Source organism: Dreissena polymorpha, chromosome 16, assembly GCF_020536995.1.
Source record: "Dreissena polymorpha isolate Duluth1 chromosome 16, UMN_Dpol_1.0, whole genome shotgun sequence".
Lineage (NCBI taxonomy): Eukaryota > Metazoa > Mollusca > Bivalvia > Myida > Dreissenidae > Dreissena > Dreissena polymorpha.
The window spans coordinates 11812499-11835856 of record NC_068370.1 but is presented as its reverse complement, the minus strand read 5'-3'; the positions used below and the strand labels follow the sequence as shown (position 1 = coordinate 11835856).

General features: G+C 37.5%; 2 protein-coding genes across 3 annotated transcripts; one reads left to right on the top strand and one right to left on the bottom strand.

The window, feature by feature from the left end:
- The first annotated feature begins 11334 nt into the window (after positions 1–11334).
- On the top strand, positions 11335–17927 carry LOC127862674 (uncharacterized). 2 transcript variants are annotated; one of them, XM_052401907.1, is made up of 4 exons: positions 11340–12889; positions 13884–15883; positions 16275–16398; positions 16997–17927. In XM_052401907.1, exons 2-4 carry the CDS (start codon positions 15683–15685, stop codon positions 17812–17814), a joined length of 1143 nt encoding a protein of 380 aa, XP_052257867.1. In that variant the 5' UTR covers positions 11340–12889; positions 13884–15682; the 3' UTR covers positions 17815–17927. The 2 variants fall into 2 exon arrangements, with proteins under 2 accessions (XP_052257866.1, XP_052257867.1); XM_052401906.1 differs by lacking the exons at positions 16275–16398; positions 16997–17927 and having other exon boundaries at positions 11335–12889; positions 13884–15686.
- Positions 17816–23156, bottom strand: LOC127862675 (uncharacterized). Its single transcript, XM_052401908.1, has 3 exons — positions 22678–23156; positions 21083–21289; positions 17816–20161 (listed from the first exon to the last, which is right to left on the bottom strand). Exons 1-3 carry the CDS (start codon positions 22988–22990, stop codon positions 19398–19400), a joined length of 1284 nt encoding a protein of 427 aa, XP_052257868.1. The 5' UTR covers positions 22991–23156; the 3' UTR covers positions 17816–19397.
- Between the last annotated feature and the right edge of the window lie 202 nt (positions 23157–23358).

Below are 23358 nucleotides of genomic sequence, written 5' to 3'. Positions count from 1 at the left end.
AAATTTCAAATATAAAATTAAATAAATCGTACAAACACGTCACTGTTTATTTAAATGTTTCTGGTACTAAACATGTTTCGGCCGTAGCCTAACAATTGCATAGAAACAATAATTGCATAGAAATTTTGTTTTTAAGTATAACAAAATTACAAAATTCTAAAGTGCCTAGTCCATCTGACCAGATACTAAATAAATAAATTAAGTCTACAAAAGATATAATGCTTCCGTTTTATTGTAAACTATTTAATTGTGTGTTACAATCAGGGATTATCACTCTGACATGGCTTTGCTTCTTAATATTAAATCACGTAAACTTGTTTTATTAGTAGCACAGCCCGATTAATATTTTTATTTAGTACTGCCCATGGAATTTGTTCACGTCATTATGTCATTATGGATTTTTGTGACGTCATACGACCGACTTTCCCAGTTGTAATCTACATGCATAGGTCATTGGGTTTATAACGTTCCATTTTATTTATATTTTCTCTCTGATAGGCGTTTCTTGTTTGATTTAATTATTTTTAATTTGTTTAGCAGTCACATAAACAACCAAGCTATGTAATATGGAATTTTTACACCCATTATTGCTGCTTCTTCCTGTATTTGCGCGATGATTATCTGAGATATTAACTCTATGATTCTACATTCTCAAATCTTTTCTATAAAGAAGGAATGTAGTTGACAATTGTTAATAGTTTTATTTGATCGTTCGTCAAAAAGTTGTAATTCTGTTACTCTTGTATCTTCAATGCAATTGAGTAATTAAATAGTAATTAAATTGAATGCGTTTTAATTCCCCTTTATTATTGTTTAATTTGAGTTACAATGCTATGACGTTAAATTTTATTTACACTTGAATGTATTATGAATATTGCTGGGCCAAGTGTGAGGTTGAGCGCTCTATAACCAGGTTTAAACCCCCAATGCTTTGCATTGACCGTTCCAAGGCGGTGACCCCAGCTTTATTCATATTTTGTGTTTATGTTGGTTTGTATTGTGCTGTATTGTGCTGTTTTGTACTGTTTGGGCAATCGGTCACTTGCCTTAAATAAAGGACCAACTAATTGTTTTTACTGAAAATTCAATACTGCTCCAGCAGCTGGAGTTTCACTTCTTTATATTGAGAGATTTATAATACCCATTTTCAAAATCAAAGACAGCCCCAATAAACCGAGTAACTATAGACCTAAAACAATCCTTAGCTGTTTGGGGAAACTTTTTACTTCAGTCTTAAACCAAAGGCTGAACTCCTTTTTAGAACTAAGTAATATACTAGACGAAAACCAGGCTGGCTTCCGCAAGGGCTACTGCTGTGCAGACCATATTTTTACTTTTCATGCTCTAATTGATATCCTAAAAAACGCAAACAAACATTATTCTGCGCATTTATAGATTTCTCGCAGGCGTTCGATAAAGTGTGGAGAGCTGGACTTTGCCATAAATTACTTGACACACATATCAATGGTAACTTTTTTAGGGTCATTCAAAATATGTATAATAACATAAAATCATGTATCTCCTGTAACAGTTCATACTCTGAGTTCTTTTTATCAGAAATTGGGGTCAGGCAAGGCGAAAATCTATCGCCAGTGCTTTTTTTTTGTTATTCTTGAATGACCTACAATCATACCTGCAATCAAATGGATCCAACGAGATTGAACTTGGTGATCCCAATACTGCAGTATCATGGCTAAGGCTCCTGATCCTTCTGTACGCAGACGACACGGTCATTGTATCCAATACAGTTAAAGATCTACAAAAGAGTCTAGATACTTTTAATAAGTATTGTAAAAACTGGCATCTTAATGTAAATTTTAACAAAACAAAAATAGTTGTCTTTGGCTTAAGACAAACAAGGAATTTCCAATTTAAATGTGGCAACAATTGCATAGAAATAACACATACATATCATTATCTAGGAATAACTTTCTCTAGTAATTGCTTTTTCTTGAATGCACGTAAACATGTTAAAGAACAAGCAGCTTAAGCCATGCACCTTCTTTGGACCCGTACAAACAATGCAAATCTACCCATTGACCTAACAATTAAACTCTTTGACCACACTGTTCTACCTATACTCACTTACGGCTCTGAAGTCTTTGGTTATGAGAATTTAGAAATATTATAAAAAGTACACAAAGACTTCATGAGAAAAATGACCAAATCACGTATGTCAACACCAATAAAAAATTTATATGGTGAATTAGGTCGCTATCCACTCAGCATTAACATAAAAACCAGAATGATATCCTTCTGGAGTACAATTGTTTCAGTCAAAGAAATCAAAATGTCCTTCCTGATTTATAAACACATGCTATCAACACCTAATCAAAATTTTAAATGGTTAAATAAAATCAAAGAAGTCTTAACTTCCGGTGGAAGGCCTGCCATATGGGATAACCAAGCACACATAACACACAATACTATCCACTTACTCATCAAGCAAACATTATTAGACCAATTCAAACAAACTGGCACGCTGAATTACAAATAAGAAATAAAGGGCGAATTTACACATGTTACAGTAGTTTAATCAAAGCGCTGAAGGCACTGAAGATGTTCGCTATTGCATAATTCAACACGCAATTCATTTTTGAAAATCAATCGCAAGTTTGAAATGAACACACGGCATTCAACTTTATAAAGTGTGTGTCATAGCGCACGGGTCGAGTTTTGTGTGCACTTTTTATCATCCTTATTATTTCATAGAAATAACTAAGACAAAATAAAAACAACATGCTTTTTGGAAGTTCTGAAAGCATAGAAAGTATGATGAAAATGGTAATGATAACTTAATATAAAGAAAATTTGCAGTCACCATATTAAAGGAATATTTTTTTCTTATATCAAATGACTATCTCACCAAGAATATAAATTCATAATGAAAGTTCCGTGTACAAAACTTTTGATTTTTGACACCCTATACAAATTCAAAATATACAACAATCTTCGTATCTTGTATATGGAGGAATAAAAGTATATAAACATTGCTGTTTATGCTTTACTTATTACCCGAGCAGTTCACACGGTGTCAACAACGCTAACATAAACATAGGTATAGAGCACTCATGCGCTTTTAGGCGTAGCTGTTTCAGTTTTCATCTTAGTGACTTTTACATAACGCCAACAGACACGCATGAATATTTTCGAATATTTAATAAGCTGATTCGAGATACAACCTCTGAATTTTTGCTATATCACTGCGTATGTGCTCAATTCAAAGGATGTAGCACTGTTCAGTGTAAGGAATTCCGGACTACTCTCTGTATGCTCAAACGACACAAATTGTGGCCCTGTTACAATTACGCGTTACAATCCATCTCGCAGAATTTCACTTTCGCCTCCAAGATGAGAAAACAATCATTAGCGAAATAGTATAGTGTCACGATAAGAGAAAATCGTTTAATTATCATACCACAATGTTTGCCGTACTTGGTCAGCACGTCTGGAAATCATTCCTTAATGTGTGGATAGGCTGCCATTATTAACAAGTTTGCTATTTTCAATTCAATTTTGTATCAAAAAGCATTGTTCTTAAATGTGGCATTTTCAATTCGCAATGAGATTTGTAATGACCCTCTTCATGTGAAAATGGGTCTTATTCCATATGCGCCCATCATATAAATAGCCCACTCAGCTATCACTCCTTCTGGTAAGGAGAAACATAACATATTGAGTGATTTTAAAGCGAACAGCATCGCCTATGGCCTGACTGCGCAAAAGCACATGTTGGGTTTAGCAAACGCTTGCCGAAACGCATAAGACCCATTTTCGCATGACGGCGCTATTGACGTGTGATTTAAATGTGTCGAAAGAAAACTGCGTTTAAATCAAATATAAACATACGATATATTTCGATAGTGAAGAAAGATACTCATAACAAGGCATATGAGGACACATATGAAGTGCTCTCCCGTAGTATATTTTTTATTTTACTCACACTAATGTGTGGTTTGACAATGCTAACACACATTTCATGCGGTGAATATGCAGCTTACAAGTGAAAAACACAACACAATAGTTAAACTTTTGTTTAATTGTATTTAATTATGTAGAAAAGTAAATTGCTAATTTTATTTCAAAGTCAGCGTATACGCCGACTACATTTTTAAAAGACATTTATTGTTATAAATATATTTAATATAATATATTAGGTTGTTTTCGGTTTTAGCGATTAAAAAGCATTTTCGAGGTTGCCTATAGTATGCCTGTAGTAATTCATGAACTCATATCCAACTGTCTATGTATTGAGAACTGTGAATATAAACAAGCTTAACCTTCTACTTACCTTCTGCTATTGCATTCGTATTATTATTATAAATCGTTCGTTGTATTCGGGTTTAGCAATTATGAAACTTTTTTTTGTCTATCGTATCGCTGAAGTTATTGTTGAACTTATGTTCAACGTTTTATAAATTGAGAATATAAACAAAGACCTATAGATAATATGGGTCTTTGATATAAATAAGCGTCAACTTTTTCCCGAATCTCTCATTTTACGACCTGTACTACGTCATTGAGTTGTATGCGAGAGCGTAACCTATTGCGTTGTTATAACCCGTAAACTTTCCTTTGTTTATCGACAGACGCATCTATTAATAGCCTCATATATCATGACTGCCAAAACAACCGGGAAAAAGAACCACGTGACCAAATAGGACGCAAAACGCAAATACCATGCGACTACGACTTTTATTATGTAAGAAAGCTCCGCAATTCCTTTGAAGTCGGAGCCTTGTGATTGCTATTTCTTAAATAATTGACCTCTAACTGAAGTAAGCAAAGGAAACGCAGCACCTATAGGTCCCTGCTTCTATGTGCGAAGGCAGATCGAATTTTACTAATGTATGGTTTGCCTATTATAACACACATTATAATGCGGTAAATATGCGACTAACAAGTAAAAAACACTATAATTAAACTTTTGTTTTGAATTAAGTTATTTAGAAAACAAAATTCCAAACCTTATTTCAAAACAGCAAGACTACATTTTTTAGAGAATATTATTGTTATATTTAAATGTTTTTTTTTAACAGTTTCAGCGATAATGAAACATTTTTTTATGTTGTCTATCGTATCCCTGTAATAATTGTTGAACTCGTGGTCAACGTATTATTAATTGAGACCTGTGAATATAAACAAGCGTAACCTTATACTACTGCGTTATTCTCACACGGACTCCCCTTTGTTTATCGCCAGCCTCAGATTTATGAATGAGCTGAGCGAAAATACTACGTCACGCACACGCAGCAGAAAGTGGACTATTTTAATCATTCATAAACAATCTCCTCCGCGACACGTACAATACGATCATTGTTTATTGATTCTTTTCTATAAAACACCGTTCGAAAATATTGAATGTAACACGATATTAATATAATGTTGCCATTTGTGAATACACATAATTGGAGAATTCAAACCTCTTGCATAAATTATACAACTCTTTCTTGCGCGGATACGCAAGCGGGTATTGGGTTAATCATACCTAGTCGTATCGACCTGAATTTCACACTAAGCACTTTAGACGGGCGCTAAAGCGCCCATCTAAAAAGAAACCACGATTTTGAGCAGTACCCTACCAAAATAGATACTGAAGCATCCTCGTACATTTTTCGATTCCGCACCGCCAACCATTCCCTCCCTGTAGAAACTGGCCGTTATGAAGGCATCCCTTTTGATGAATGTCTATGCCACCTATGCAATGCAAACCAGCTAGGTACAGAAAAACATTACTTAATGTTATGTCCCTACTTTGATAATGAACGCCAGCAATATATAGGTAACCTAATGGACAGGCATTCTCAATTTGAAGAGATAATGTGCCCTTCCTCGATATCAGAAATGAAGTCCCTATCCAAGTTCACGCGAACCATAATAAATAAATTCCTTAACAGAGATCGATAGTCCTGCATCATAACCCCAATGCCTTAATATATCACTCTTAGACATTAGTTATAATTGTTTCTATCTGTTTACGAACTCCATGAGCAATGCACATGTTGTGAAAGTGATACAGTAACGTGATTCATGCAAAGCAAAACTTTAATTATATGTGTAATTATTGTTTTTTTAATTACAGTATATATACTTAAATCATCTTAATAACCCTGTTGCTGTTTAACCTATGCTAAAAATATTGTAACACATCCATACAGTCTCTAATAATCCTCCAGTTAATCCGTCTCCTCGTTAGTTGCAATAATTCAACTCTCAGCTTTATAACCCAATGGTTAGCTGATAGTTGCAATGCGCCGGCTCTTGCCCATAGTTGCAACATTTAATCAACAATGCAATGGTTAAGGAACACTGAAACTGCAAGATCTTATCAACGTTTACCTGTCTAAACCACAAACTCATACGAATGGTACCATTAAAACAATAAATAATTGATTTTTATTGTCTTAGTTTTGCTTACGTACGCTTTATCCGCCATATTGGAAAATTGACCCAATATTGGTTAGGTCGCATTACACCAATATTTTGCACGTCGGGTTACGTGTTGGAGCCTACAAAGTCGATTACGATGAGTTATTTGATACAGAAAACACTGTTTCAAATTTAAAAATAAAACATGTCAGCAAGGAAAGTGTGTTGAAACATCGTCGTGTTTTTATAGGGTGCATGCAAAGGATAACATCCGTAGGTTGCCATTCAGGTAAATTTAACGTGTTTATGAAGTTTATTCATTATTTTCCTCAATTTGTCTCGAACGACGTCTGTTTAGTGAAGCGCACGGATTCTCTGCGCTGAACTGCACCCATGTCATGAAGGGGTGCATATGGACTGCCAGAGCCGCCATAGCAAAAATTATCAAAGGCTCTGGCAGTCCGTTTATATGGACTATCTCCTCGTGTGCACATGCGAATATTATCATAATCACTCGGATTATGCAATCGGATTATTCTACACAAAGTGTGTCAGTCCGAAATGAGGCCGTAAATACCCGTATGTCAACAACTGAACAGGCGCGTAGCCACAACTTGTGCACTGTTCCTTAATATAATGTGTTTTGTTTTGTTGTTGTTTGCCATGACTTGCTTATTTTATCAGCCATAAGTTCATCCTCTTTCGTTATTTGTGATTTTATCTTATAATTATGCTACTCATATTTAGCCAGAATGCCGATTCAATGTACTTGTTAAAGTGCAATTCACTTAAATTATGTACTTAAGCCATGAAATCACTGTACTAATACATGTTTTCTACATGACTCCCCCCCCCCATCCCACTAACTTAACTAACCGCTTAACACTCATATGCTTAACCAATAAATTATTGTGTAATACATAACTGTATTTGAAAATATTTCCCCATGTTGCATCTTTGTATACCTGGGAGTAATAAAGATATGTTCTGTTCTGTTCTGTTGTTTGTTATTGTAGTCGGTAATCTATAATACAATTAAATTGAGTCAAAAGTCTCATTTGATTTATTTCGCCTACTTAAAATGTTTGTTCACTATTTTCTCAACGGCGAATAGAGATTATTAGTTGCAATAATTCAACTCTCAGCTTTATAATCCTATGGGTTGCTGAGAGTTGCAATGCGCTCTCTCTTGTCCATGGGTGCAAAATGTTATCAACAATGCAAGGGTTGGCACACTGAAGCTGCAAGAACTTATAACAGTTTACCTGTCTAAACCACAAACTCATCCAAATGGTACCATTAAAGCAAGAAGTAATTGCTTTTTATTGACTTAGTTTTTCTTTCGCACGCTGTATCCGCCATATTTGAAAATTGACCCAGTATTGGTTAGATCGCAGTACACCAATATTTTGCACGTCGGGTTATGTGATGGAGACTATTAAAGTCGATAACGATGTGGTATTCGATACAGAATACTGTTTCAAATTTAAACATAAAAATGTCAGCGAGAAAAGTGTGTTGAAACATCGTCGTGTTTTATAGTGTGCATGCAAAGGATAACATCCGTAGGTTGCCATTCAGGTAAATTTAACATGTTTATGAAGTTTATTCATTATTTTCCTCAATTTGTCTCGAACGACACCTGTTTAGTGAAGCGCGCGGATTCCGTGCGCTGAACTGCACCCATGTTTATTTAGGGGTGCATATGGACTCCCAGAGCCGCCATAGCAAAAATTATCAAAGGTTCTTGGAGTCCGTTTATATGGACTAAGAGATTAACAGCACCAACATTTAGAGGTAAGAATATCTCTTCTTACCTTAACTTTTGAGGAGTACGTTTTTAGTGAAAACAATACAAAATGAAATCGCAAGTGAATAATAAATGTGTATCTTTCAGTGAAACCGTATATCAGATAGATGTGTTTTTTTTTTGTATTTAGCTAATGAACTAAAGACATTATATTTCAATATAAAAGCATATTTTGATGTATCTTTATAAACATGAAATCAACTATTAATTAAATCGTTGTTCGAAATCTAGTCCTCTCTTTTGTAGGTATGACATTCTCTTTGTAATACGTAACATGTGCCTTGCACATGGCTTGCAAGGGACCCACTAAGTTGCCATCAGAAGACAAAGGACCACTTCCAGTCTAAACAGCTGGAGGCAAACCGACTGAGAACTTACTTATGTTTTGGAGCTTGAATAGATGGGCTCTCTACAAAAGAGTACCATGATAGCAGACTTGAATAATTTTGACTGGTTGATAAAGCGGAAAATTCCTCATACAATAAGAGCACCACATAACGGGTGCCAACGCTCGGCTGCGGGTCAGTTTGAATAAATGAAAGCTTGTCAGATTTTTTTAGAGGTCACAATGACCTTGACATTTGACCTAGAAACCAAAACATGGGTGTGACGTGTAGAACTCATCAAGTTGCAACTACATATGAAGTTTTAAAGTTGTAGTTGGAAGCACTTTGATTTTAGAGCCAGGTTTTAGCACGGCGGACGGCGGACAACGAGCTGGCTATGCCAATATCTCGGGTTTTCTCCGAAAACAGCCGAGCTAAAAATTACCTCCCTCATGGCAACTTAGGTAAGTTGTTGGCCTTCTCCTCCCAACATACACATCTAGAGCTTGTAGGAGCTTGATAAGGCTGTAAAGGACACAATAACAAACAAAAGATACGTTTTGCTTAAATATCTCTTTTTATTATATACCTGTTTAATGCATTTAACAAAATACAGGTTGTATCAATCGTTGAAATAAAAAATCCCGTATTACGCTACTCGCTGTTTCCAATATCGTATTACCATACTAGCCGGACTACTTCGACCCATTTAATGACGTCATATTCCGCGCACCAAAAATGTAAATATTTTATATTACGAAATATATTACGTAGTACATCGTGTGACGTCATTTATGTGAAGAAACACAATAGATTTGTCTAAACTCTCTGGAATTTAAGGACATGTCGGACGCGGTGTGTTTTAACAGTAAACTATTTGTTAAAAATATCGAACGAATTCAAAACGTATTTTGGAGTGTGTGTTTATTATGATTAAATGTTTATTTCGATAGGAATACAATAAAATAGTGTCACTGTGGTATAAACTAAGTTTCGATAAAGACATGGAAGAATAGAAGTGAAAGTGCATATCGTTTCAACGTTTTTGTTATAAACATCGGATTAAAGTTGTCAACTTTATTGTTATAAACATTGGATTAACGATGACATTAAGGTAAGCGCGTCGGAAACTTGTGTTTTCCCGGTTCGAATGTTTGCACGTTAGTTTACATAAACTGTATTCATACGCGTCTTAAAACCGTGGCGTACCGTTTTAGTCATTGTTTTGTCAGTTTTGTTAAAGTAAACAATACAACTGTTTTCAATAGTTGTTGTATATAATAAAAGGAATATTACGCTAGTCAATTGTTCCAAGAGTTTGTATCACTCTCGTGGCTTGTTCTATTTCGCATCACACTCGAGGCTCCGCCTCTCGTGTGATACGTTATCACACAAGCCACTCGAGTAATACAAACTCTTGGAACAATTGACTAGCGTAATATTCCGTATGTATTTAATTCGAGGCGATTTAAAAGATCTAATTTCTGAATAATTTACAAAGCATGTATATTTCAGACTGCGAAAGGGGCTTAAGCACAATGAAAAGGGTAGAAAATCATTCTCGCCTGAAGTCTGCTGTCCTCAATACTCGGATTATGGTCAGCATAAAAGGACCAGACATTGTTATAGAGAACTTCGCAAAAATGATGGATGCCTGGCACCAAGAGAAGCCATGGAGAACATTTTTCTTAAGTTTACAATGTATATACGTACACGTATTGTAAAATATGTATTTGTTCAATCATTTTGCGTTCTAATGCCTACTATTCATTAGATTTTTATTTAATATTATATTTGACTTTAATAAAATAAATATGGAAAAAGTATAACAATTTGTTGTGTTTTAATTGCTCGAAGGAAGTATAGATTCTGATTTTGATAATGTACAAAATATTTAAAAAATCGACACCCAAAACGGGGCCCTCTTCCGCACCAACCCCCTTCGAATCGAACCCGGGACCTCCCGGTTCCAAATCAGGCAGACACTCTACCCCGTCGCTATAAAAGCTAGCACATAAAGCAGGGCAGTTTAAGTTCTCCTTATACCGAACCTTGCTACATATAAGCAATAACTATATTCGCTTAAGTCTACAATACGGTATATTGACTCTTAATTACGTAATTGACTCCGTTTAACAAAACGAACGGAAAGTGTAACTGATCACTGTTGAACGAAGTTAACCGTGACTTAACCTATTCATTGTTATGAATCACTACCCATTGTTTGATACAACAATAGGAGGACTCAATATGCGTTTAATTATAATTGTTAATTGTTTGAAACAGAAAACAATAAACATGTTATTTCAATGTAAATGGTTAATATTACGGATTTATATATAAAACATATAACCGAACATCTTTCGAATGGTGTGTTTACCGTCGAGCGAACCTGAATGTGAAAAAGGCACTGTGGAGTAAATGTTGAATTTCACATCAGAGTGAATGTGATCTTTTTATGATCTCTCTAAAATAAATTACCGAACCACTCTAGCGAGTGAATGTTAATTTAGTGACTACGATTCAAGTTAATGTTAATCTAATGAGTGTGAATCTGATTCAAGTGAAAGTGAATCTAGCGAATATGATCCGTTAATTTACGGTGAAACTAAGCACACTGGTGTAAAAATAAGTAAACACAACCATGAAGAGAGTGAAATTTAACCTTCAGACCGCCAAATGTGGCCTGTGTCCTGAATCGGAGAGGGACCCGCGTGGAGGGGTCTCGCCGACAGACGACCGAGAGGAGAAGGACTTGATATGCAAACCCGCAAGCGTCTTTTGTAAAACCTGTCGCGCATTCGTCTGTGTCACATGTATACGTACCCACCGGAAGTTGGTCATAACGGAAAACCACGTAATCCTTAATCGTGACCACGTACTTCTTGATGAAACAAACTCAAACGACAACAGTGTGTCTGAGCGAGACGGCAATCAATCGACGACAAAAATGAATGAAACTCAAGAAGCAGGAATTCTCAAGGAAAGTGTTGAGTCTATTTTAGAATACGAAAGACAAAGATTGCAGGTTTTAAAAGAGTTGTCAATGGGTCTTACAAAATCAAATAAGTTTGCAAGTGACCACGAAGAAAACAATGCACAACTCACTGAAATTGTTTTGGATGACGAACCTGTGAAAAGAGAACAGGTTTTTAATTTTTCAGAAATGTGTTCAGAACATACCATGCCAATTAAACATTTTTGTCAGTTTCATAAACAACTTTGTTGTGATGTTTGCAAATTTGTGAATCACAGACTGTGTTCAACAAACGTGAATTTTTTACCAAGTTTAATCGAGCGTGGGGATGCTCTTAAAGCTCCGTTCAGAGATATAGAAGCACAGGTCAGAGATTTTAAAGAATACGATAGAAAACTGCAAGGTGATTTGAAGCAGTTACGGAAATCTAAAGATATATTTCTTCACGATTTGAAGGAACAGAAACGCGATATCCTGAACTGGATAAATCTCATGGAGGTAAGAGCTATAAGAAGACTGGAAATTACTTTCGACAAATGCAAGAGAGACATTGAGGCAAAGAGAAGGAAAGCCAGGCAAGCGTGCGAGAGTCTCAGGGCTGAAATATATTTTCTTAAAGAAATCATGACTGACAATAGCCACGAGGACATATACAGGTTTATTAAGATCAAACGAGCGGAAAATAACATTGAGGAGATAAGGAAGAAAAAAGAGCCACGAAATCTTATGGCCTCTAGGTTCAAACTGAATTTGAATAAGGAATTTGACGAAATAAAGAGAAATGCTGATCAATTGTTTGAAATTGGAATTGAGAAGAATGGTGAAACGAAATACAACATTCGATTGAAAGAAGACGAAAATGTGTCCAACATTACCGGATGTGACGTCATGTCGTCTGGTGCGCTCGCCCTTGCGGACAGTAATAACGCGAGGGTCAAATTGTTCAATTCGCAGATAAAGCTTATTGGACGGCTGTCCATATCGGGCGGCGTGTTTGATTTGACAAGTATCGGACCCAATGCACTAGCCGTCACCTGTCCTTTGAAAGGAGCCATTAACATTGTTCAGGTACGACCGGAAATGGAAATTGTTAAGACACTGTCAACAGGGCCAGGTACGTGTTGGGGCGTGAGGCACCACGATGGTCTGTTCGTGGTTAATTGCTCAGCATCCGGTCGGTCCTTAATTAGAGGGATTGACATCGAATCGTCAATTCTGTTCCAAATTAATACGAAATGCAATTTCTTTTCGGACATTCAGTTTCCGGATGAAGGCATTCCTCGCATTTTGATTGCATCTGTGACGTCATACACAGAAGGAAACGAGACGGACAAGATGCTATTTTTCGACGAGTACCACGACCCACAGAGATCTGATGTTGTTGTAAGGGAATATAACTTGTTAAAGGTAATATTTGTCGGTGTCAATGTTCAAAAACAAAGAATGAATATATTTTCATATAACTGTTTCAACAATCCAGAAATCACGCGACAAACTGTAGTATAACACATAAAGATAGGTAGTCTCATATACCGGTCATAGGCGCTCGATGTCAATGTTTTTTGTGTTTTTTTTAGTTACCCGTTGTTTATTTTAATGCATACACATACTAAATTAATAAAAATCTTCCGACAAAAACGTCTTCTTAAAAAAAAGATATTGACAAATAGTATGTGTATGCATTAAAATAAACAACGGGTAACTAAAAAAACATCGAGCGCCTATGATACCGCTCGCCGTGGCCTAGTGGATTATGCGTCCGCCTCGTGATCGGGAGGTCGAAGGTTCGAGTCCCATAGTGAGCGTTTGTCAAAGGATGGATGTTTGTCATGGGACTTGTTCCGATATGGTCGGTTCGTGAGCCGCGAGCTAGAGGAGTTTGGAGGTACATGGTATACACGCAAAATGTGTCTTATAAGTCAAATTGGCTGGCCTTTTCAATAAGGGTGACACTAGAATGGAAAAAAAAACTTTTACATTTACCTTTTAATTTATGAGAGACTCACCATTTCCCCGTTTTTGATAAATGCGCCACACCGGACCGGCGTTCTTTCTTTGTTCTCAAGGCGATACCAGGACGCTATAAGATCACAATTGACGCCGTGTAGTTGTCGTGAGAATGCATGAAGTCGGCGCCCAAACGCCAATGAGGTTTTGATCTAACGGCAACTTCTTTGGACAGTTAAAACGCTAAGGACGTTGGAAACGCCGCAAAAAAAACCCATATATTTAGGGGTCCAGTCGCATAGGCTGACCATATTTTTAAACATTTTACGAAGTGTCTATTTCCGTTGCCAACACATGATTGATTTGGTCAATGTAGGGACACCAGTGTACCAAGGCTATCAAACATCAAAAACTTTTAAATAAAATTGTTTAAATCATAAAATGCTTCTTTCAGAGTTTGCACACGCGCGGTGTGACGTCAGATCGCTGTGGTAATATTGTCGTCTGCTGTAAGGACGTGGACCAAATTTACACCATTTCCAGTTCCGGTGGTGACGAGGCGGAGCTGCTTCTAGCGGAACCAGACGGCCTTGCTGCACCACAAGCGATATGCTACAATCAGGACAAGACTCATCTGTTTGTTTCGTCAGAAAATACGGACTTTATTCAAATATTCGATTTTGAACGCTGAAACATTAAGATAGTATTTATATGTGCGCACAATATTGGCTTATTATCTCATCCTTAGCAGAGAACAAAATCGTTGAACTATTCAGACACATATAAATGACACATATAAATGAGCATGGCGTGATATATACAATAAAATAAAAGAAATGCATTATAACATGTAACCCGTTTCTCTTGAAATCTTGAATATTGAAAATAAAAGACGTATTTGCTTGTGTAACTGTTTTTTATGTCCGTGTAGGCTAATTACAACACGGTTGGTTTCTTTCGATAAATTTTGATTAGAGAAATGCGTTCATTACACGTGCTTGCAGACTTCCGCATGCATTTATCCGCATTGAAACGGTTCGTATGTGTTTCATAACGTATTAAGAAGTTTATTGGTCAAATTCCGACAAAAAAGCTTAAAAATTGGCAGTAAGACTGATATATAAACTGCAGATCCATTATCAGCCTTTTGATTTCAGAACAAACTGACATAATATGTTGTTGTCTAAAATACTGCAATAACTAAAATAACTTGGGGCACTTTGACTTCTCAAAGTGCTCACTTTTTTAATTGAGGATTTTGGACAATAGGAAAATTCAGTTTACTTTGTTGGAGAACTTACGTACGGTGTACCGTTGTCTAATGGCCAAGTATAGCCCCATTCAGAACGATAGAGAAAAACTTATTAGCCTATAGACAACACTACAAGGTGTACTATGGCGTGATCTGAACAATAGTTTGAAACGTAAATGAAAACAAATATTTTTCTGTGCTGAGGTTCATAACTAGATATAATTCAACGAGTAGTGTGAAAACGATCATTCGGTGTTGTTATTTTTCCATCACAAAGATAAGCGAGCACTGCGCAAGAATAACATGAACGATCCGGATTTTTGTATAACTAGTATCCAAACACAAACAGACAAATGCAAATTGGAGAAAGGATACAATACACCTGTACATGATTTAATGTAAGCGCATTTTTGGGGATCGTAGTGATATTTATGAATATCTGTATTACCATTCACCGTTTCACCGACTGCTGTTGACAAATCTACTCGAGCGGTAAATTTTGGACTTCATCATAACATCAATCAAAACTTTATGCGCAGTTTATTCAGATTTTAAGTTACCATTATATGAAACATTGAAAGCGTTTGCCAGTGAATTTATAGACGAATTGAATAGATGGAGAAAATCAATTTCAAATATCGTTCGTAATTGAATGAAAACGCGTAAAGATCTAGTGATGTTTGAATGAAACCTAAGACTGGATTGTGGGTAAGCAAGTAAAGTGTAGAAACTTCAGCGGGTTAATGGTATAACAAATACTCATATTTGCAATTTTAAAAATGGTGAAACTTGTGATTAAATGTTCTTCTTACAAAAACCTGTTATCGTGTTGAGCAAAATGGTTTCTATACTGTTGTGAACGGATGAGCTGAGGCTTGCGTTATAATACAACACGCACGTGTGCATGTGTTTAAAACTATGTTTAGGACGTATTAAAACTGTAACGTCATATTGTGAGATACAACTCTTAAACTTGTGTTTTTCCCCGGAACCGGAAACTTATGGCGAGCGGCGAGTTTCACCCGGTGAGCGTCCCCCGGCCCTCCAGTGCCCTGCTGTGGTCCGAAAAATCGCTCAATCTAGAGGCGCTCCTCAAGGAATCCACACTTCCGGTCGTGGTGAAGATGAACGCCGCCGACGACAGCAGCAAATTGAAGAAGGACGCGGGTACACTGCTGCAGCAGCCGCTGCTATTGTTCAAGGTTCGATCTAGTTCATTCCTACATGCATCTATAGTACGCTGTTGTATTTATTGTTTGACCATGGTTGTTGTTTGTATGAAATATTTATTTTTATGACGGTAAATCAAAGGTAGCTTATTTAAAAGAAGTACATAATTATATTATCCATATACTGATAGAAGAAGGTACATGTATTTTAAACGAAATAATTTCATAGTTTTTTTACTAATCCTAATTCCTTCTTAAGTTATCATTACTGACAATATGGACTGCTGGATATTCGTAGTTTAGCTCCGTCATTTGAAACAAAGTATTTTTACGTTATCTGCAGAATAGTTGTCGTTTGAACTACTTTTTTACGTTTTTGTACAACAGCCTGACCACTGGTTCATCTGTATATTATATGCTTCAGGAATCGAAGGGTTTCAAGGTGATTGCTAAGAACGTGTCCAGTCTGGTTGCCGTGCGCACGTCACGTGATGGCGTGCAGTACCGCGAGGGAGGGGCCACCATTGTCATACCTGTCCAGTATCCAGGTCAGAAGGGTTAAAAAGCGATGTGTGTACTTGCGTACGTATGTGTTCGTTCGCGTGTGTTCATTCGGTCGCGCGCGTGCGTGTGTATGTGTTTGAATTACTTCTGGTTTGGACAACAATCCCCTCTTCTAATACAATAAAAGTATAGCAATTTTCAGTCAATGACGCATTGTTCTAGTTAATCACTAACGTGATCTAAAGTTGAAGATGATCGCAGTTATACCAATTGCAATTCTGTATAAGGCGAAAATCATAATACACAAAACTGTGGAGAACTAAGACGCATCATACAGAAAAAAGAAAGGCTCATTAAAATGTTTATTTAGTCAACGGGTTATCATTTTACAACCACAATCATTTAAGCAAGTGTGGGTTAATACATGTAGAAATACGACACTAGTTAGATTTCACAAATGTTCTAATGCTCAGAACTAATATGATCGCGTGCTTGCACATGTGGGACATTTCATACTGTTTCGATTGATATGATAGCGTTAAAATAAGTGAAATGAGGTTATACTGTATTTATAGAATTCATTACGCGAAAGAACAATATTCCGGATGTACGAATTCTAAAGGCAGTGTCGGTACATTTCAGGCTGGTTTCGAGTCCTGGAGGAGGACACGGTCCCTATCCTCAGCGTCTCAAACCTCGCCCGGGTCATGCCGACCTCTTTCTTGTCCGCCAAGCGCGTGCCCGGCTTTTCGCTGCTGGATCCGCTCATCCGGAAGGACATCATGTACGAGCGCCTGGAATTCCCGCCGGGAGTCTTCACACTTCATAGCGTGTTCGAGGACCACGTGAAGTACACCACCACGAAAAACACGGTTAAGAGGAAACTCCTGCGATGCCTCGTCTGTGTCACCGGCGAGGGTTTGGATCTGCTGATTCCCTTCGACGTCACTGGGGAGTTTTATGTTGTTGAACACCGGAACCCCAACGCTAAGACTGCTAAGGCGGATAAAAACGCGTGCGCATACACTTTAAAACAGTTGATCGCCATGGGCGTGTTTACACGTCCGCTTGTGTTGAAACTTCTTATTGGCGATCCGCCGAGTAAGCCATGTGGTTTCACGGGTGTGATGAAAGTTGTGGATATTGTTAAAGACTGGACAGTAATAGCACAGACTCTGGACGGTAACCGCAAGTTACTGGAACTTCCGGTTTTGCCGTTTCCAGAATTTGCACAATCCACGAACGGTAAGGACTTACTAGAATCTGGTTCCCTTCGCGCTGAGCTCAATCACTTACGGAGCGGGATCGCAGACCAATACGCGAAAGAGATTAAAGTGAAGACAAGTTTAAGCCTGAAACCCACCAAGCCTCAGGCGGGAGAGACTCGACTTCCGGTACTGAACGGAGCAAGCGCTGCACAGGATAAACCGTTTAAACAAAAAACTAAAACTAAGAAGTAGATATTTTTGCGCCGTTCAATATTGCACTATACAAAAGTCGTGTATTCTTCATGCATAACCGTGATTGTTCCGATGATAGCATAAAGTGAAAATAAAATATAGCAGATAACAAATTGATTTACTATGATCAGCGTATTTACGGGTCTTTAATATGGACTCTTTAGCCATTCCTAATTCAGTGAAAAACATGCATGTTCGTTTGATATTTGATTTGCACCATGACACATTTCGACTTCTTCTACCTTAAAGAAGAGAGAAGTGGTGTAGTGGATGAGGTGTCCGCCTAACGATCGGGAATTCGTGGGTTAGCTCCCTACTCAGGCAGCGTTCTCATTATCTCCCCCATAGACACCAAGTACTGGTTCTTCCCAGGAAACGGACTCGATAGTGTCCATATCTGCCTATAATAGGCCTTCCTGTTATAGTCAGCAATTGACTGTAGGAAGTACTTAAAAGTATTAGAAGTAGAAGTGATTACATCCATCACATTTGTATTTCGATATAAAATAAAGCACCACAAGCAGTGAATCCACATCCAATAAAAACTAACATATGATTCAAGTGAATGTTATTAAAATGCAAAAGATACTTGCTTGGATGTTTTTATGGGTCAACGTTTTTTTTAAATGTACTTTCTCACATGTATAAATACAACGTATGTAGGTGAACGCTCGTGTGGGTGAAAAAAAACTAAATAAACTAAAGCTTTGTCACAGACGTGACTAATACCCCCACATGCCGCATTGACACATAATATTTTGCATATCGTCTTCACAAAAAACAGCGGACACCATGCTTAATTTTTAAAACGCACTTAGTGACCCCTTGAACTAGTTTTTGACCCAAGAAGGTCCATGTTCTAACTTGGACTTAAGATCATCTCCATAAAACTGCTGACCAAGTTTGGTGAAGATCGGATGTAACCTACTTGAATTAGAGAGCGGACAACATGCTGAATGTTTAAAACGCACTAAGTTACCCCGTGACCTAGTTTTTTGCCCGGCAAGGCCCATGTTCGAACTTGGCCTAGACATCATGTAGATACAACTTCTGACCAAGTTTGGTGAAGATCGGATGAAAACTACTTGAATTAAAGAGCGGACAGCATGCTGAATGTTTAAAACGCACTAAGTGACCCCGTGACCTAGTTTTCGACCTGGCAAGGCCCATGTTCGAACTTGGCCCAGACATCATGTAGATACAACTTCTGGCCGAGTTTTGTGAAGATCGGATGAAAACTACTTGAATTAGAGAGCGGACACTTAATACGAACCGACAGACAGACCGACAGACCGACCGACCAACCGACCGACCAACCGACCGACCGACCAACCGACCGACCGACCGACCGACAGACAAGTTCGCCCCTATATACCCCCCTAAACTTCGTTTGTGGGGGTATAATTATGAACACGTTATGAGGTAAGAAATGCAGTACACAATAAGCAAAACATAATATCGATATGTAGGGTGCAGTCGGTGAACTAATTTTTGATCAATGAGAACGCTATACTCATGACAATGCACTTATGATATATCTTTGATTATACGCGTTTTGATACAAAAGCTGCTTTTAACGGAAACTATGCATCGCTGATCATCTGAGAGGTCCTAGGCAGAGTTATCTCCCGAAGATCCATCATCTGCCCCATACCCAAGGGCGGTAACTCGGCGCTTTGCACCGAATCATTGTCGGAACTCTCAAACATGAAGTCATTCGGTTCATCGTCTGTAACACTTATGTTCGTGATCAAGTCAAGCGTCTTAAGACTCTCGTCACGTGACTTTTGCTTCTCCGTCGGAATGTGCTGAATCATCGGTGGATTCGTATCCATTTCAGGCGAAAGTTTTATCAGCGTTCCAAACGAATGCGCGTATTTCTTGCACAACAACTGAGCATCAATGTAAGTCCGCATGTTTTCAAACTGCTCCATGTTGACTGCGGTTGTTACTGCACAATTAGCGTCCACAGGAAGTTCGAACAACACGTTTCGTTTGTTTAAAATTGTGCTTGCTATGATAGTTTCTTCTTTGGCCTTTCCCTTTAGTGCTAACATTCCGCTAAAAATACACGGCACCAAAGGCGGTTTCCCGTAAACCATTCTCACTTTGAGCGGAAGTTGCAAATCCTCTAAAATGTCTTTCATCCGGTACACCGTCCTCAAGTCTCGCACTCCTTTCTCATACACGAGACTGAAGCGCCCTCTCGTGGAGAGCGGAACGAGCACCTCCATGTCGTCTGTATCCAGACATTTAAGATATGGAATCTCCACTGTAGTGTACTCCTTGCTCTTTCGTTTAATGAAACCAGTCTGCGCTGTTGTCTGCCATTTTGCGGCGAAGGTACCTGTTAATGATTTTGATGTACATTAAAATCGCCGATTGCATATATGATAATAGCGAGAAAAGTACACACTGATGATATACTCAGTAATTTGTGTTTCATATTGTATCTCGCAGAGAACTATTAATTTAATATGCAAAGAGACTCATTAACACATTTTCGTATTTGTGCAAAATAGCATCAAATGTTTTGCTAACACAATTATAATAATTGGAATAGTCAAAAATGATTAAATAGAAATTAAAAAAACGAACAATTGCGTTTGCATTCAAAAAGATAAAACCCAGGACGTCTGGGAGAAAAATATAATGCCCCACCACTCAACCACTCTTGCTATTTATATATGAGCCGCGTTCTGAGAAAACTGGGCATAATGCATGTGCGTAAAGTGTCATCCCAGATTAGACTTTGCAGTCCGCACAGGCTAATCAGGGACGACACTTTCCGCCTAAACTTGATTTTCGGCAAGGAGGGACTTCCTTGAAACTAAAAATACCATAAAATCTGAAAGTGTCGTCCCTGATTAGCCTGTGCGGACTGCACAGGCTAATCTGGGACGACACTTTACGCACATGCATTAAGCCCAATTTTCTCAGAACAAGACACATATATATAACCTGTTTAAACGCTATTTTAATGATACATTTTTTTTCCAAATTATCAATAAAAACCAATGCAAGTTATTGATTTCGAGAAACGAGCAGATATTGGTAACAGTTGTGCTATCTCAGTGGTTTTATTTTCCTGCATTGAATTTAATTGATTGTCATTTTGAAGAACTGCGAAGTAATTCCCCTGTTAAGTTATTAAAAGTGCTTGTAATCAGTGATTGCCACTAGTTAGACGATCAAAAAAAATATTTGTTAACGATAGAACGTTATTTTGAATGAATTTACAACAACTTTTGAACGAAAAAGTATGTACCCTTCACGGTGAGCACGGTCCCCGCTGGGATCTTGCGCTCCTTAAACGACTGCGTCTCCTCGTCTGCCGCCTCCTCTTCCGCGTGCACCCTGATAGCCCGTATGTTTGTGCGCGTGAAGAACTTCCGGCCGCTGCTCTGCGCCACTTGCTCGATAGATCGGAACACATTCCCGCGACCGAAGTCCGGCGGAACTACCTCGAACCAACCTTCGGATAAAAATAAGGTTCAAAAATGAATAGGTACGTGTTGTTAAATGTACATGTATTGAATTTCGTTAAAAATGTTTCGTAACTTTGAACATTTACAAAGCCCAAGTTACATTGATTAAAAGGAAAATACACTCAACAAAGAAATACATCGGACATTATTAATATTAAAAATAAATGCGTCTAGTAATGTGGAACAATTAACAATGGATCACTTTGTTGATTGTTGTTCCAGTTTAAACTTTGTCAGCTTTGAATATAAATGGCAAAGTAAAAGATGTAAGTATGCTCAAACGGTCCGCCGATACAGATATTTTATTGACTTCTTTAAAGAAGTGGAGCTATAAAAATTAAATAACTTTGAAAGAAAGCAATAAGCTCAGCACACAATATGAAATACAAAAAGAAATAGCCTAACGCTATCACATATTTAAAGAGGAAATTTGTTGGATTCGATTGAATATCGATTTTATTTCACTCGTGATCATAAAAAATATTCGATGGAATATCGATTTTATTTCACTCGTGATCATATAAACTATGTATTTTTTTATGATCACGAGTGAAATAAAATCGATATTCCATCGAATTTAACAAATTTTCTTTTTATTTTATGCTTTTTTCACAGTTTTTTTTTACATTTCAAAAGAGTTTAACTGAATAATTTCGCTTGATTTATGACGTCATTACGTCGAAAATATGACGTCTTTTCACAGTAAAACAAAGAAAAATATTGTTCTTTTTCACTGTTATTTTTCACTGTTTAAAACAGTGAAATACCAGTTATATTTCACTGATATTTCTCTATAAACCACCGGAAAGCATAAAATAAAATTAAATGCTGCATTTGTATTTCAGTAATCATCAAATTATAAATAAAAATTGCTAATAAATGTTTATGAAATATACGAAGACTATACATGTTGAAGTTCTCACTGTTGAAACATGTACGGTTTTATTGTGTATGCTAAATCCTAAACAAACTTCATATATAAAATAAGAGCTGTCTCCATAGGATGACATATGCCCCCAATAAACGCTATGATAGAAATTATGAGCATTTTTCGAAACCTAAATGCATTTTTCGAAACCTAAACGAGGACTCTAAGTTTAAGGTCAATGTCTAAGGTGTCACAATTTGTGTGCGTATGGAAAGGCCTTGTCCATATACGCATGCATACCAAATATGAATGTTACATTTGAAGCGACATAGAAGTAATGAGCATTCAAAACCTCGAAAAAATAAACGCAAAGTGTGACGGACAGAGAGACGAACAGACAGACGGACGGACGGACAAACGGGCAGACAGTGCGATCACTATATGCCCTCCTTAGAGGGCATAAAAAGATGATAAATCATACAGTTATTTACTTAAAACACATCGTACCTTGAAAATCATCTGGAATATCAAGCGTCTGTCCGACTTCAAAGTACGGCCCGTCTTTGTCATGGTATATAGTTCGAGCCTTCGCGTGCTTCTTGCACGTGCGCTCGTGCAATAGCACCGGCTGACCTGCGTAGATACTGAGACCCGGGGGAAGGGAGCTGGCTCCAGTCCCTGCAATGGACTCGAGACGCGCGACACAAGGGAGACTTGTGCCGTTGTCGAAATTATTTAACACGGTCACTGAGTCTTCACTCCACTCAAAATTTGCCACACCTCCTGACTCCTCTGTCAACGAATTATCCGTGTCCGTCATACTTATTTATCACTGCAGCATTTACTGTATCACAAATATCACTTTTCACTTACTTTGACATCGAATCCTTTATAGTTTGAAGTTTTCCCTATTTAATTTATCGCGATCTAAAGTTAAACACATGTGTTTGGTTTCGCTTCGGTGCATGAACAAGTATTTATAGAACACTGAAAACCGGTTTTAATCAATTACAATACCACGTAATGGACCACTAGATCGGAACATTTCGTATCGATTATTGGGAGGTTAGGGTAGAATGTATGCGTATACCAGTATTTGTCGCCCACTTCAATATTCATTATTAAAATGGTTGATGACAAAACCTCATGATTGTAATTTTAAAGCGTTAAAATCCAATCCGTAACGAG